General features: G+C 51.6%; 3 protein-coding genes and 1 pseudogene across 4 annotated transcripts; 2 read left to right on the forward strand and 2 right to left on the reverse strand.

Moving 5' to 3' along the window:
* Positions 1 to 967: 967 nt before the first annotated feature.
* Positions 968 to 3,838, forward strand: LOC123080369 (E3 ubiquitin-protein ligase At3g02290). Its single transcript, XM_044503275.1, has 5 exons — positions 968 to 1,199; positions 2,183 to 2,308; positions 2,882 to 3,314; positions 3,400 to 3,509; positions 3,600 to 3,838. Exons 2-5 carry the CDS (start codon positions 2,189 to 2,191, stop codon positions 3,624 to 3,626), a joined length of 690 nt encoding a protein of 229 aa, XP_044359210.1. The 5' UTR covers positions 968 to 1,199; positions 2,183 to 2,188; the 3' UTR covers positions 3,627 to 3,838.
* Positions 3,839 to 4,564: 726 nt separating this feature from the next.
* On the reverse strand, positions 4,565 to 7,560 carry LOC123080370 (transaldolase). Its single transcript, XM_044503276.1, has 6 exons — positions 7,256 to 7,560; positions 6,264 to 6,435; positions 5,807 to 6,157; positions 5,465 to 5,653; positions 5,187 to 5,369; positions 4,565 to 5,059 (listed from the first exon to the last, which is right to left on the reverse strand). Exons 1-6 carry the CDS (start codon positions 7,405 to 7,407, stop codon positions 4,811 to 4,813), a joined length of 1,296 nt encoding a protein of 431 aa, XP_044359211.1. The 5' UTR covers positions 7,408 to 7,560; the 3' UTR covers positions 4,565 to 4,810.
* Positions 7,561 to 10,215: 2,655 nt separating this feature from the next.
* On the forward strand, positions 10,216 to 10,326 carry LOC123081126 (uncharacterized; annotated as a pseudogene).
* A 542-nt stretch (positions 10,327 to 10,868) lies between these two features.
* Positions 10,869 to 14,559, reverse strand: LOC123080371 (probable glucuronosyltransferase Os01g0926400). Of its 2 annotated transcripts, none has more exons than XM_044503277.1 (4): positions 13,886 to 14,559; positions 12,162 to 12,550; positions 11,809 to 12,050; positions 10,869 to 11,705 (listed from the first exon to the last, which is right to left on the reverse strand). In XM_044503277.1, the coding sequence occupies exons 1-4, from the start codon at positions 14,019 to 14,021 to the stop codon at positions 11,192 to 11,194; spliced, it is 1,281 nt and encodes a 426-aa protein (XP_044359212.1). In that variant the 5' UTR covers positions 14,022 to 14,559; the 3' UTR covers positions 10,869 to 11,191. The 2 variants fall into 2 exon arrangements, with proteins under 2 accessions (XP_044359212.1, XP_044359213.1); XM_044503278.1 differs by lacking the exon at positions 13,886 to 14,559 and adding an exon at positions 12,903 to 13,026.
* Between the last annotated feature and the right edge of the window lie 1,631 nt (positions 14,560 to 16,190).

Genomic DNA, 16,190 nt, shown 5'->3' on the forward strand with positions numbered 1-16,190 from the left:
CTAGGTCCAAGAAAGAACCAGCAAGCAACAACAGGAAGTTAAGGTCTAAAATTTTCAGGAATTAGCTCAGAGTGTGCAAAATAATTATAGGCTCATGCCTTATTTGGTTGGTTATGCAGCACAAGCTAATGCATTCACAGTCGAGTCAGCACCATGAACATACAAAACTAACAAAGCAAATCTTATAATGTACTCCGACATTGGCCGAAGATCCATGGAACTAGTATAAACTCTTGCGAGAAACCGTACCTCCAATGCGGCTCCAAGCAGTATGCTTATATATTTTTTAAATACCATGAATCAGATATGTCTTTAACGGACATTTTGATAAATTAAGGGTCTCTTGTTTTGTGATAACTATGGAACTAGCTACAGGAAAAAAATCGCATTTTTGGTAGGCCGCTATGGAACACTTCTCTGCCTTTTTTCTCTTTTGCATCAGCCAATTTGTTGCGAGTCGTTGGATTAAGAACGAGTGGCCAGATTGTCCTCTTCTTCCTCCAACCGCCCCCTTCCCCTCAAACTATTCATCTTCTTCCTCCTACCCGACAAAAATACAAGCCACGATTTCTTCCTCCTCCCTCCCAACCCTTCTCCTACCTCGCCTCCAACGAGTTCCCGTCCGATGCCTCATCGGGGACGCAATGTCGCTTTCGTCTCCAACTCGGGCTTCGTCCGATCCAAGCGATGGTCAGAGTTAAAAGCCCCCCTCCCAACCACACAGTCAAACCTCCGACTCGCCTCCGCTTGCGACGACGCGACGTCGACGGCTCCGCCTCGGGGTTTGCTTCTCCTTTGCGAAAAATCGACCATCGCGATTGCGATTTTCAAGCAACTGGACGAGGAATGGCAAAACCGAACAAGTTTTATTATATGGTTCTTGGAACCGAAGCATTTTACAAAATGGAAACAAAAGTAGGCAAAACCTCACTAGAATATTGAGCAACTTGGACTTGGGACTGACTGACCTCGCAACGACAGCCCACCCCACACGAGGGGAGTGAAGTCCAACACACGCGCACCAACCCTCCTCCTCCTCCTTTCCTTCTCCCCACCTCGCCTCTTCCCCCAAACTCCGCAGATTCTCCTCGCCGCTCTCCAATCCGGCCGTCCCTGGGCGGTCACCATCGCCGCCCGCCCTCACGACGAAGCATCGACCCCTTCCCGCCGCCGCCTGCCTCGTCGCCGGCGCATGAGAGGTGAGCTCCTCCACGCATCCCGTCTCATCCCCCATCCCGTCCGTCGGTGCCTCTTCTTGCCGGCGCTGCCATGTCCTCGTACCAGGAGCGTCCCCGTGGCTCCGTGTACCCACCTCGCTCCGTCTTCTCCTGCCGCGGAATGCGATCCGGGTAACCAACGGGTGCCGGTGCGGATTCGGTCGCCTGCCGGCCGGCCGGCCGGCCGAGATGTGGATCAGCTCATCCTCCGATGGGCCGCGAGTTCGTGAGGAGGATGGCGTCGATGCGTCGCGCTACGCGCTACGCGCCCTCCTCCTTACCCGCAGCTCCCTTGCTAGTAGCCGGTAGGTTCGATTTGTCTGACGCCGTAGTTCCACTGCAGGCGACGGACGTCCTAGGTGAGAGCATTTTCCATGGAATCAAAATGATGAAACTGGCAGTGAGACGTAGCGGGTTCCTCGACGCAGGCCGGGTTTATAGAGGAGCACATTCCATGTGGTATGTTGCTCACCACAATGTGGATGTGCATCTGAACAACATCAGAGGCTTGATCTGCGCCTACTACCCTGTAAATGAATGTGCAGACCAGTCACTTGGAACTAACAAGAGTGCTCTTTGACCATTGCCCGTCTATGAATTTCACAATCTGTCCTGCCAATGATTTTGATTTTGGTCATTGGTGGCAAATCTTATCCCTTGGCTGGCATCTAGGACTTGTGCCTTCATTTTACGTTTATTGCGCTGATTCACTGATCTCTACGGTTGTTGGCATCTATGGACCAACTGTTCCCTTCATTCCCTACTTTCCTCAACAATGCGCATTTATGTGCTGCATTACTCCGTCTAGCTTTGGGTTGAAATGGGAGCTCCAGCCTTCCAATCTTTTTTGTTTTCTTTCATGCACCAAACAGCTAATGGTTGTATTAACTTGATGACACTTAAGTTTGTCTGCATAGTCTACATTTCCATATTGAGTTAATACTTCTGATCTTTGCTATTTCCAGCGAATCATGGGAGGATTTTGCTGCTGCCTTTCCACAGACGATTTTGAGGAATATGTTCATCCAAATAATCCTGTCTATAGACAATGCATATCCCTAAGGCAGTTGTTTCACAACATGTTTGGGGGGGTAATGTTACCTCTTACTATATGAATTTTCCAGTATGCAAAATGCAACCATATATGGTTATACATGTACATTTAATCTTCTGGTTTCCAATTTATCATACATCTTCTTATGGTCATGCTGATCTAATTATCCAAATTGCCACTGCTATGTTGATTACATGCTATTTTATGGCAAACAGCACAATATGCTAGCTTATATAGAGGAGTATTTTAGATGGCACATTGGTGTCACTGATGTTTGTTGGACAAAAATATAACACCAATGGCGAACTATACAATGATCGGTACACAACATTTATGGAAGGCAAAAGATGGTAGAGACTAGAGAGACCATTGACCTGTTCTTGATCTTGCATTAGTATTGATCTTTTGATTGTGTTCAACCACATTTACATGGTTTATGATGTATGCACATTGTCTGGGCAGATTCATTGCAAAGAGAATTAGAGAAATCACAAACAAATGTAGAGCATGTTTGGCATATTTCATTTTCAATGATTTTGCATGTTATAGTACATTAATTTTCATACTGAATGCTTATTCTAACTCCAGTATTCCTCTTTGGTCCATGTAGTATACTGCAGCATTCCAGAGGCTCGACTCTAGGCCAAGCAACCCAGCTCAAGGAGCTGCGCCATTGGCATCCACTAATCCAAGTACTAATATAACTGAGAGTTCGCTGTCTGAAACTTTTCACCTTGTTTCTAGACCACCCCCATATGACATTGACCCTAGATATGCCCGAGTTCAAAGAGAGGGACTGGTATCAAGGCGTGAAAAGTCTATAAACCTCACGCATGAAGAGTCCCCAGCTCTTAGACGAAATGGCAGCAGCTCCGGTGTCGAGCATTTAGCTGCTCAAAAGAAAAGGAGCAGCACTGATCCTGAGGGTGAACATAAGGTGCGTCGTTCTGAGTCGACTAAGAGTCTTTCTGGAAGAGCATATAACAGCAGTTATGCCGTCATCACTTCAGACGACGAAGATGTCTGCCCTACTTGTCTGGAAGGTTTGTTCGCACGTGTTTTTATCTGAATACAGAGGACATGTTATGGTGTGCGTGAACATTTTCTCACTGCTTGCCCATCGTGCAGAGTACACCCCGGAGAATCCGCAGATCATAACTAAATGCTCCCACCATTTCCATCTAAGTTGTATTTATGAGTGGATGGAGAGAAGCGACACCTGCCCAATTTGTGGGAAGGTACCTTATCTCGTGCTCCAGACTTCATATTCCTAATAAATGTATTTTCTCTGCATGCCTGACAACTCCCACAACCTGCTGGACTTGCAGGAAATGGAGTTCTGCGAGAGCCCCTGAGAGAAACTTCCATGCCGGTCGCATCAGGAAGAGCGGGAAGAAGTATCTGCAGCATGGGATGCTGGAGAGTCTGTAAAGGGAAAAAGTATCTACAGCATGGGATGCTGGAGTCTGTAAATAATACCGTAGTTCTTTGATGTCTGAAACCTATCTCGTTCTCGAGATCGACTTATGTGTACTCAAATCAGTCTACCAAAAAGTCTTGCTGGATATTTCGTGTGTATATTGTTGAATGGCAGTTGGCGATGGAGTTCGATAGTACTTCTCCCTGCGGATGGGAATATAAGTCGGGCGCGGGCCTAAGAATTTTGATTGGTTATTGTGTGTTGTATGCCAAAAAAAAAAGAATTTGTCTTCGACTGTATGGCATATTAAACATGTTTCGCTCGTTAAATGGACGACCTAAAATCAAGTGCCTGACTTATATTCCTGTCTGCAGGGAATGCTTTATAAGTTTTTGTTCATGAGTTAATGGGTCCTCCGGGGGCGTGAAGTACCGCAAATAGAGTACCTAGGTTGGCTCATTATTGTTGCGACACTCGCCATTGTCCAAATAAAGTGTTCCTAAGGTGTCTTGTGTTTAAGAATATACGTATGATAGAAATACTTTCCCAAACTGCAGTTAGAGGACTTCAACAGACCAATGTTGATAGCAGTAGTTGTGGGCGTAACCCGTCCTTGAAGTTCCAAAATTTCACCCGAAATATATGATCTTTGCTGAAGTGAGCGGTATAAAGGACAATCTTGAGCACAGATATATAGGTCCTACAAATGGCATAAAGATTACTTTGGCTTCTGTTAAACTGTTATTGTTTAGTTAGATCAAAGTGTCCATCAATGAAAACATAACATGGGTCTGATATATTCTAAAACATATACTGAGCGAAAGTTGCCAACATACGGATAACAACAGTAAGGAGAAATGCATTTGCCAAAGATACACAAATATGGCTCACTTGCTCAAAAACAATTGATCAGAGAACGAATAGCAGTTGCAAGCAACAGGCCTCAGTTACACAATGACAGCCAGGCACGCCTAGAATACAAGAAGCAAGCTCACCCAGATAACTGGGAGCATTTCATTTCCAAATGGAAGGAGAGAGCCAGCAAGCTGGCATTTTTATTCGGTAATCGTTTGATGGCCAGCGCCGGTACCAAACCATTCTATCCGATAATTTTAGCGCCTACAGGTTGGCGGCAGTCTTGAGGGCGTTGCCCTTCTCCTCCAAGCTCGTGAGCAGGCTGTCGAAGCTCCCCTTGAAGGAGCTCACCCCCTCGTGCTCCAGCTGCTTGCCAACCTCTTCCCAGTCGATGCCCAGCTTCTCCAGGGCACTGTATATGCCCTCAGCTTCTGACACGTTAGCGTCGATTGTCCTAGCAACTGTGCCGTGGTCGATGAACGCGTCCAGAGCTTGGTCGGGCATCGTAGAGACCTGAATGTGCAAAGGGTTGCGAGCAAGTTAGGATGCGCTTAAAAGTTCTGAATATGTAAAAAAAATGACAAGTCGGTGATTATGATCCCGACAAACAAGACGAAAGGAACTTGCTGTTGAAACTCACGGTGTCAGGTCCGATGAGAGGATCGACGTAAAGAGTGTCCAAGTAAGCCGGGTTCTTCACGCTGGTGGATGCCCACAACAACCTCTGCTTCTTGGCTCCCTTCTTCACCAAAGCCTCCCACCTCGGGCCAGAGAATTTCTTCAGGTAAAGCTGGTTTGCTATCTTTGCTTGTGCTACGGCAGCCTGAGAGAACAGAGGGTGGTTGTTAGTCAAAACTTGATTGTGATAATTTAGAAAGTTCTGCTACTAGGTGACAGGTAACTCCAAATTGTCTCTACCTTTCCCCTCAGGGCAAGAGCCTCCGGTGTTCCAATCTTCTCAAGCATTTTGTCGATCAGACTGTCAACTCGGCTGACAAAGAAGGATGCCACGCTGGTCACTCGGGACAAGTCGCTCAAACCAGAAGCCTCAAGCCCGTCGAGGTAAGCATCAATCACAGCCTCGTATCTTGCAACGGAGAAGATAAGCTGCAACGACATCAATAAACTTGTGATCAATAGGTTTATCATCAAAGTATATAACAACCACAGCAAATAGTCCAGTGGAAAAAAAACACAAGATGCATTGATAACCAAGGAGATACAAGATAATGGTAAGGAAAGACAGAGCTCAGCACTTACAGTAACATTGACGCTGATGCCATTAGCAATGACTTCCTTGATAGAAGGAACGCATTCTGCAGTAGCTGGGATCTTGATATACACATTGGGGCGGTTGACCACTTTGTGTAACCACTTCGCAGCTTCAACGGTTCCTTGGGTGTCATTTGCCAACCTAGGAGACACCTCCACTGAAACGTAACCATCAGCTCCATCGGTCTCGTCATAGATGGGCTCAAACAGTTTGCACGCGTCTTGGATATCCTTTATGACGAGTTCCCAGTAAGCGCTCTCCGCATCCTTCCCAGCTGATATAAGCTCCTTGAACTGACCGTCATACGCGTTTGATGAAGAGATGGCTTTCTGGAAAATCTGCATATTGTTGGGGACACAGTCAGCAGGAACATTGCAGACACAGCACACATGAGCAAGCCATATACAGCATATAAGAAAAATAAAACAGTAAAAGGGTGATTACCGTTGGGTTGCTGGTGACTCCACGGACACCGTTGGCGATGTAGGGCAGCAAATCGGTGACAGGCCGGCAGAGGTTGTCGTACCACGGGGACTGACCCTGTTGCTCGTAGAGGTCATGGAGCGTGGTCCTCTTCGTCACGGCGCCGTTCCCTTCCTTGGCGGAAGCCATCGCACTGAAGAAGGGCAAGAATTAACGTCACATTAAAATGATTGCTGCATCACATACATATATACAACACAAACAAAAGGAACTTTCTGTTCCTCTTTTTTTTGGCAAAATGAACTTTCTATTCATGATCATGAGCACTGTAAAATGTTAGCGAACATTCTTCTATACATGTACACGACGCGGTGGCAACTTGGTGTGCAAAATTAGTGAACGCAGGATGCAAAGCCATACGAGATTACCAGAAACAAATGGAAAAACGGGAGGCTATGCTTATCCCTATCAATCAATCAAGCAGGGAGAATCCAGAAGCGACGGCCTGCTGTGGCGTGTAGCCCAACCAACCCGGCGGCGCGCTTGCATAGGATACATCGCCCTCAACCACGTAGCGACGAATCCGCGCACGGCAACACGGGCCATCTCGGCCGAGTTGACCGATACGGCCCGCGAAACCACCCGATCCCGGCGGTCCACTCCCCATCGGACGGCCGCGCACGCGCGCCCAGGCCTCCCTGGAAGGACCTCGAGGCCACCGCGGATCCGAGCAAGGCGCTGAGCCGGGCCGGGCCACGCGCGATCTACGCGGCGGCGGAGCATCAGCGCCGCGATCCAACCCACCCACCCACCGCAATTCGAACTGCGAAAGCGTGAACAAGACAAAAAAAACTCGTCCCGAATCACGGCCCGGCCGCTCTGATCTGACCGAACCTCGCCGGCGACGCAACCCCAGCCGGTCGCCTTCCCCACGGCACCGCAGCAGCAGCGGAATCACGAATCTAATCAACCAGTGAGAGAAGGAGGAGCGGATGGTGTGTGTAATTTCTCACATGAAGGGGCTCCTGGCGCGGGCGGCGAGGGAGACGCGGAAGCGGCGGGCGGAGGGGGCGAAGGCGAGCGCGGCGGAGCGGAGGGACTGCGAGGGGAGCGGCCCCGCGGCCGCCGGCCTCGGGGCGGCGAGCTTGGGCACGGTGCCGGCCATCGCGGCTCTGCTTCCGACTCCGGGGTTGGTGAGGGGGGCGGCTGGGCTGGGTTGGTCGCCCACGGGGGCTGTTGCGAGGTTTAGCGGGGCTGCCTCACACGCACGACGGATCTCTCTCTCCTTCCCTTCCTTGTCCCTGCCGTTGGTCCTTGTCATCGTCAATAAATAGACGCACCATTTCTAATGCCAGTTTACGCTTAGACCCTTGTGGTTTCTGGTATTTGTGGTGTGTCATGGGCTAGTGAAGGGCCGGAGCAGCCGTGCAGTGCTGCGGTGTGTTACGTGTGTACGCGGAGGCATGTGAACGTGCGATGCCATGATCCGGTCGCGGAGATGCGTTGCAGTGGCGTATTGCCCCTTTGCCTCTCCCCTCCTTGGCTTGAGCAAAGAGCGTAGTAATTGAACCACCACTTGTGAGGATTTTTCTTCATGCATGAGAAGGGAATCGAATCGAGTCGACCACTTTCTTGCGCCTTCGCTCTAGAAAATGGTGATAGGATGTGCTGGTTGGAGGTAGGGGATCGAATTGGCCGCTTTCCCTTTGATAGCGACGATGTGTTGTGGTTGGCTCCCCATCGACAACGACGAAGAAATGGCCTTGGGTGAATCATAGTTTATTTTTGACCTTCATTCAAGATAAAACCAGGGATGGTAAATTTGTCTGTAAAAAGAAAAAGAAAAAGAAAAGGCTAATGAACAGTGTCGTGTCCCGCAAACACATGCGGGAGATGAAGTTGAATTTGTCCACTTTCTCCTTGGCAACGACGTTAAGTTGGAGTTGGCTAGAGTATGATAGGTAGCACGGAGGGACGGCTTGGTTGGAAAGTAGTTTAGATCTTCAAGAAATATCCAATGTTGCGAATTTCTTTCTGTTTCAGCCACACACGACAACACTGCCTCTGTTGTGTTTTCGGTAGCAAAGTATCTTGCGCATGGATTTCTCCCTAGGCAGTATCATGTGTATGTGGGCCAATTGAGTAGGTCCACCTCTTTTTCTCGTTGAAAATGATGTCGAGTTGAAGTCGTCTCTCTTTCAATAACGATAGGTGATGAAAAAAAGATTTGGGGTGGATCGCGGTCTAGACCTCCGAAATACTTGCGCAAAATCATATGAAATTGGTGCTAAAAGTATATGTAGCCCTACACACAAGGAGAGAAAAAAGCAGGTTGTCAATGGAGCACAATGGTGGGTTGGTGGCGTTTATGACGGGGTTGTTGACGATGTTAAGCCTGACCCAAACATTACCCAAAAAATGCCACCAAAAGATAAGCGGGTGATATATGAGTAGTATCATACTACTATTATTATCACAACTTAATTAACACGACGTTCCTAAATTCAGGTAGGTCCCTGGTTCTCCTCGTATTGAGACATAGGGTCCTGCTGCCGCTGGTGTCAGCGGCCCTAGATGTACAAGTTGGCCCCGCCGGCCCTTGGACGCAGGAAAAGTCCACGAAGCAGCTGCAGCAGCTTTGTTTGCCCCGTCAGTCAGTCAGTCAGGTGCGTCGCGCCTAGCCGCCGGATCATGGCGACGCCACGCACACGCAGGGTGGCGGCTACTGCCTACCCTTCCACGTCCAGACTCCAGAGAGACTCGTCTGGATCCCGGGCACACCTACCGGCGGTGAGAGTGAGAATAATCGGAACGGTGCATTCCAGATGCGTTTGCTGTTCCTTGAGACGACCACTACCATGGTCAATATCGGTGTTCAGAACATCAGAATCATCAACCAGACCATGAGATTCGCGGGGTTTCACTTCCACAACGGAATGAAATAAAATCACATGGCGCGAAAGCCCTGCTGCCTGCTGCTGCCGTCCTCCTCGGCCGTCCATCTCCCTCCACCGCACCGATGGGCCGCAAACACGCAGCTGATCTGAGTTAGTAATAAACTAGGTACCCATCCGGTCATGATGTAGTATTGTCTGAGGACGAGGGCCTGAAGCTTTGACCCCATCCCAAGGGCCAGTTGCCCCTTTGGCGACTGACTGACCACACCTTCCCTGTGATTGCTTCTGCTGGTCAAAATCGTCAGGGGCGACTTCTCCCAAAGCAGAGGGGCGGCGTGACGACTCGACGAAGCGACTCGCCATGGCCCCTACCGACGGCCGAAAAGAGCACGGTGATCTGTACGGCGTGCAGATATTCAGAAAATCACACTTGGTCTCTTAACTTTCTGGCAGTCCCTAGTTTTCCCCTTGCCTTCCCTGTCACCACGACCTGACGATTCCATGATGAATCATTTCGTCGGAAACCTGACAATTCCATGGTGAATCAATTCGTCGGAAACTGTCAGCTCTCTTTCTTTGGTTCTCACATCAAGTTCCTTGGCGTAGCAGACGGCGGCTATAAAAGGGAATTCAGCGAGCGCACACACACTGCTACAATAAAGGAAAACACATTTCTCACCCACAAACATGACGCTGGGCTGCTTCTCAATTCTCATCACATCTCTATCGCTTCTTCTGGCTAAAAAGTGGTCGGGGCAAAACAAACGAACATGGGCAGGTCTGGAATTTTTTTATGCGCAGCCCTTTCTTTTTTTGATCACGATTTATATGCGACTACGTACATCTCGATCTCTAGGGCGTGCTACCGGCCGGCTCGAGGTCGCTATCGAGGCCGGCGTTCCACTCAGGCACCTTCTGGGCCGGCCTTTGGGTACAGCATGAGCATTCTTTCGCAGAAGCAGCCTAGGAGAAAGCAGCGCAGCCGGCGTTTTTAGTCCCACCTCGCCTGGCTTAGCAGGAGTGGGCAGACCGCTCGCCTACATAAGAGGGCGGGGTGCGAATGGGGACAGGCACGCAGCTGCGTGGTGAGCACAAAGCGAACTATTCTTTCGCCTTTTACTAAAGAATACTGTGTGCACGCCACACTAAGCAGCATACGCTAATTTTTGAAGGGTGTTTTCTCCTTGTGACAAGGCTCCCACAATTCAATGTTTCAAATATTACTAGATCTGATGTATGGTGCGAGTCCTTGATAAATTATCACAAATCTGAGGTGTTGCTCCTATGTACTCCTAGGTGATATGAAATCTCTGCTTGGATTGGCATGCAGGTGCATTTGCCATCGTTTTGGCCCCAGGATTCAGGTATGCAAACCCGTTGAATAACAATGCATTTCACCTCGCTGTTGTATTTTGTTGTCACCACGCTGCAAGCTCATTCAGATCCTTGTTTATCGAAGAATCATTCAAATAAAATCCTAGCTGAACCATGTTTATGCCTTTCAGTTCTCCGATTGTTGGTCTCAGGATTTGTACATTCACATGTTGCACCAACATCTCTCTCATATTTCTTCGCAAAGAAATAAAAACACCTCTCTCATATCTTGTATCAGGATCAATTCTTGAGTAACAGCTTAAGTTAACAGTCTGTCGTTGAATGTGATACTTTGTGTGAAGCTGCATCACCTCTCCCTGATGATGATGAATCGCTTCTTCGTGTGCGTCAGAACTCACATGGAAACTACCATCTCTCTTTCTTTTCTGTTCTGGCATCAGCACTGTCAATAGCAGACGGGGGAAGTGCATGGATGAACCCGGGTACATATGAACCCACTTCGAAAAACATATTTCTAAATGCTAAAAAAAACCTTCTATGTGTGTGCATAAAGTTTCACTGCTGACTGCTGCATACACGCAAAAGTGGCCGTGGTAAAAAAGAAACAAAGAACGAAACGAACAAGAAAAGAACAGGACGTGAGGTCTTCTGAACTCTGAAGAACAAAAATGTACACGACGAGACTATGCAAAGCGCTCCGACGATCTTCTACACACGCTACCACGGCTTGAGGTCGCTGTCGAGGCCGGCGTTCCAGTCGAGCACCTTCTGGCCGGGCTTCAGAAACGCGCCCTCTCGGTGCGGCAGCTTGCGGGCGAGCCCGTTGAGCACCTGGTCGAAGGCGTCGCCGGGCCTGGCCGGCTGGTGGAAGAGCACGGCCTGCTTCATGGCCGGGCTGGCCAGCAGGCGCTGCTTCCGGAGCACGTCCTCGGGCGCCACCGACGCCAGGATGGAGTCGAGCCGCGGCACGTCCGCCTCGGCCACGAACACGCTGATCTGCTCCCAGGGTATGGCGTCCGCGAAGGGCAGCACGATGTCGTCGGCGATGATCACCGGGATGCACCCGAACACCACCGCCTCCACCAGCCGCGGGCTCCACGGCGCCCACCCCAGCGGGCACAGGCAGAAGATGGCCCGCTGCATGTCCTCGTAGTACGTCGACGGGTGCTCCGACGACATGTCGAACAGCGGGTTGTCCTTGAAGTTCTCCCACACCGACGCCCGCGCGCCCCTGCACGCCGTCCATCATCATCCACACCGTCGTTAGCATTTCATCGGTTGTCGACACCGATCACGGTGACATTGACAGATTTGTAGTAGTGGTGATGCATTACCTGGCGTAGTAGCCGCCCTCGGGGTCGTTGCCCATGTCGTAGAAGAGGCCGCGGAAGTAGGCGAAGATGGACCGGGGGGTGCCGGGGGAGATGAGGTGAGCCTGCATCTTCTGCGGGTTGGCATAGGGAGGAATGGTTATGGAACCCTCCTGCATGCACACATGGTTCCTCTGCCCGAACGTCTGCACCAGCGTCGCGCGCCGGAGCAGCGGGAGGATCCCCCTCTCAATGGCCCTCTCCTCCTGAATGAAAAAACACAACGAAATGTGTTTCTTTCTTTCAGCATGTTGTTCATCCAGACAAAAAATTCAGTTAAAACTCAATAGTAAGTGGCATTCATGTGAGTGGCGTACCTGATAGTGGAAGCACGCCCCAAAATCATGGGGAGCAAGGAAGAAGTGGTCGGCCCCCTCGGTCCGGTTCCAGTAAGGCCATGTCGCCGCGATGTACTGTATGGCGCTCCGCATGATCCGGGGAGCCCGGAACGGCAGCGGGAAGCCCTGCTGCGTCAGGTCGCACGTCACGTACACCGGGGTGTAGAACCAGTCGGCCTCCTCCGGGTTCATGGTCCGCACCGCGCTCGCCAGCAGGAACTGGTGCATGAAGATCTCCGCCGCAAACATGTGGTAGAGGCACCGGTTGTCCTTCTCGAGAAGGTAATGGTTGTACTTCCTCGGCATCTCGTAGATGAACACCTTGAGCTTCCCCACCGGGTCGTCCTCCAGCACGTCGCCGGCGTTCCCTGAAGCCATCCAACATGTTTGAGCATATGATCGGTTTATTTGAAAATTAAAACTGTCTCAAAATGTGTAGTACTCCAGAGATGGCACTTTTATAGAAAACTAGCTTCAGCGCCGGCTACGGTTTGATTCTGAGGAGAAAATGATGGATGGATAATCATGGAGTGCTCATATTTGTGCATGACAGAATCACCACTTATGTTATGAACAGATTAGCAGCAGCAGTTGGTGCAAAATGGCCGAGCTGTTGCGGTCAGCAGCTCACCAACCATTCGATGCTCCTGCTCAGATGCTACAAAGATCAATCCCTATCACTATCAGGCAGTTTTAAACTTTGATGAAAACAATGGTAACCTGCCAATTTTATCCCCATTTTAATAACCAATGCGGTGGTTGTTAGCACGTCAGCTTTCAACGGGAGGGAAAGAAAAACAGCCAAGGGAATCAGTGACATGATATCCATCCATCAGCGGAGTGAGTGGACGACCGGCGCTGAATTCAGCCGCTACTTTTATAAATCATCATCTCCGGATCTTTGCGTCCACCGAAAATTCATCCGATGGAGCAAACTGTGCGGGTTAGGTACAGCTCCGCCGGTGGTGCTCCTCGCGAGAAATGCCAATAATGGCATCCGGCACGCTTGATTCCCGAAGCGGCGAGGCAGCGCCATTACGGGAGCTGTGGCCGGCCGGGGGGATGGTGCGAATGGGGGGGCAATGGGGCCGAGATCCCACTCTCGAGAACGATTTGATGCAATGCAGTGTACTGATGTCTGTACTCTGTAGCATCAGAGAGGGAATTCAGTGGTACTGAATTCACCTACCGACCTCGGCTTGCTTCGAGAATTGGTGGCTGTTACTGCTGGTACTTGGTTGCTGGTACAGTCCTTGATTACAGTGTGTGTCTGCCTGTCCGGTACCGTCCGGCCGGCTGGCCGGCGAGCCGCACGGCGGCTGGATCGCTCGCCGGCGCAATGCAGGAGTCATGCATTATTGATCCCGGGGAACAGCAAAATGGGCGGGCTGCCGGGTACGAGTAACTAGTTCGAACCGGAGGACGGAGGAATGCAGATACAGCGGAGCAAAAATTGGATGGGAGCGTCGGCGGGCGGGACAGATGCAGCTAAGCCAGCTAGGAGCCCTGCTCAATTCTGATGCGGATTCAGCAGCCAGGCAGCTGGTTGGCCGCGGCATTGCGTTCTGCGGCGGCGCCGGAGCAGGGGAAATCTGAATCTCGGCGGGGCCAATTTCGGTTTCTGTTGCGCGGCGTCGGCTCTGAGGGACGGGGGGATTTAGCAAGGCCCAAGAACGGAAGAAGGTGGAGATGGGAGGGCGTACCTGAGATCCTGACGTGCTTGTGCTGCTGCGGCTGGTGGCTTTGCGGCGGCGCGGCCGCGACGAGGAGCGCCGCGCAGCAGGCGGCGACGGCGAGCAGAGCGGCCGCCGCCGCGGACGGCCTGGTCCCCGCCCCCATTTGTCTCTCTCGCCGGCGACCCCTCGCTGGACCTCCTTGACCGGCTCAGTGGCCGGCGCGAATCTAGACGGCCGCGGCCGAGGGCGCAAGCTGGAGGGAGCAGCGACCAATTGAGCGAGGCCGGTCCTGGTTAGCTTGCTTGCTGGCTGGCTGGCTCGCAGCCAAGTCGGTGCTGCTTGCTATTGCTAGTCCTCCTCGTCTCCGGGTCGCTGTCGGCGTGCGTTAGACCGTCCCTCTCAGCCCCTCGCGGTCGCAGGCAGGACCCGGAAGGCCGCAGCACCGAGGAGAGGAGATGGAGCGGGATGATGACGATGGTGAGAAGACAAAGGGATGGAGCGGGCGGCGGAGGCCGATTGGGGGAGCGGCGATGCGGTCAAGGTGACGAGCGAGCGAGGGAGCCAGCCAGTGGGAAATATACAACTCCTCTCGCCGATGCCGCCCCGGAAAAGACTGGGCTGAACGCGCGACGCACACAGCACGGGACTACGAGCGGGTCTAGTAGAGGCTGGCTAGCTAGAGGGGTGGCGGAAAAGAAAAGAAAGGTGCAAGGAGAAAGAGAGAGGGGCGGGGGCAGGTGTTGGCGTGCGACGGAATCAACCGACGCCGCCCGGGGTCTCTCCGTCCCGCTTTCGCTTCTCTATTACGTACCACGTCTCGCTTCGCTTCCCTTCTTTCTTCTCCGGCGCAGACCCGAACGATTCCTCCCATGCCAATATGCCGTTCTTACCATTTCTTTACGTAGCTTTTTCTCCGGCACGTCGTGGTGGCTACCATGTTACCGCCCGACTAGTTTAATCGGCTGCTGGTACGGTGGTGCCATTATCATGCTGCGATCGGCCACGCACGAGGCCGTGCATGCGGAATCATGCATCACATCCGCTCTCATTTTCGGTTTCCGATTAGTTTATCAACTGGGCGTCGTCTGCCTGCTGCTTTTAGGCACTGGCCTCCCGACCCTCCCTCAATCACGCAGGCGCGTGAGCTGGAGATGGAAAGGCGGGCGGAAAGGGGTTCGTGTCATGTGTGCGTGCCGTGCCGTTAGGTGGAGTGGTTAGCCGGATGAACTGATAAGTGATTAGGAGTCGTTCGAAGAAATCTAATCATGTGAGCGTGACAGTGACGATGACGGCCCTGCGGATGTGATGCACGGCCAGCACAGCACAGCAAACAGAGGCCGCCCGGGCTGCAGTTGCAGGCATGCAGAGGTCCACGGCCAGACGGGCGGGAGGAATCTGTACGTGCACCTGGCTTGGCCTGGTATTACAGGTGGGCGCGAGTGATCAATACCAGCAGCAGCAGCGGTAGAGTAAGAAGCGCCTACTTATTGCACGTACAATGCCAGTACCGGCACGCAGAGATGCTTCACGCGACTCCATCCTCAGTTCCTCACCGTGTGGCCCGTCACCCTGCATCTACTCCGATTCTAGACGCAGCGTGGTAAGGTACGGTGCCATTAGCTGCTCCGTTGGGCACGAGTTGGTTAATTGCACCGTTGTTGGATCCATCGCGTGTCGTGAGGCGGCGGCAACGCCTACTTACTCCAACCTACTCCAGGCTGCCCTGCGGCCTGCGGGCATGCCAACCCTGAGGAGTACAGTAACACGCACGCACGGATGCTCCAGCTCGTTCTTCACGCTTAAGCATCTCCCCCCTCCTGGCCGGTACGTTTTTCTTTTCTTCTCCGTTCAACCACTACTGTGATTAACTGAATGCATTGGTGGGTGGGGCGCCGGTGGCGAGGAGATGGAGAACCACTCCACTCAAGACGGTGATGGGCAGCTCCGATCATGAGTCCTCAACGCGTGGGATATGCTTCGTCCTGTGTGTCCCTTTTTCCGTGATTCTGAGACGAATTTCCCGTACTGGGTCATTTTTCTAAGAGGAAAAGAAGAAGGAACCGCCTCAGTGGTGTATATCTACTGGGACTAGAATAGAAAGGGACGGCAGGGAAGCTAGCTATCTAGGCAGTACTAATGAATACTCGTATGACATCACGTTATATTATGGGCGTAGCACTGGCCAGAAAATCCGGGCACCATCGAACCAAAGACATGTATTACCGGTCCACGAATTAGCCCGTATTGCTACATATGATAATCCTAGTATTTGGTTACGTGACACCCCCCCCCCCCCTCTCCAGGGTTTAATTTCGTTTCTTGTCAATGATGT

This window comes from Triticum aestivum, chromosome 3D, assembly GCF_018294505.1.
Source record: "Triticum aestivum cultivar Chinese Spring chromosome 3D, IWGSC CS RefSeq v2.1, whole genome shotgun sequence".
Classification (NCBI taxonomy): domain Eukaryota; kingdom Viridiplantae; phylum Streptophyta; class Magnoliopsida; order Poales; family Poaceae; genus Triticum; species Triticum aestivum.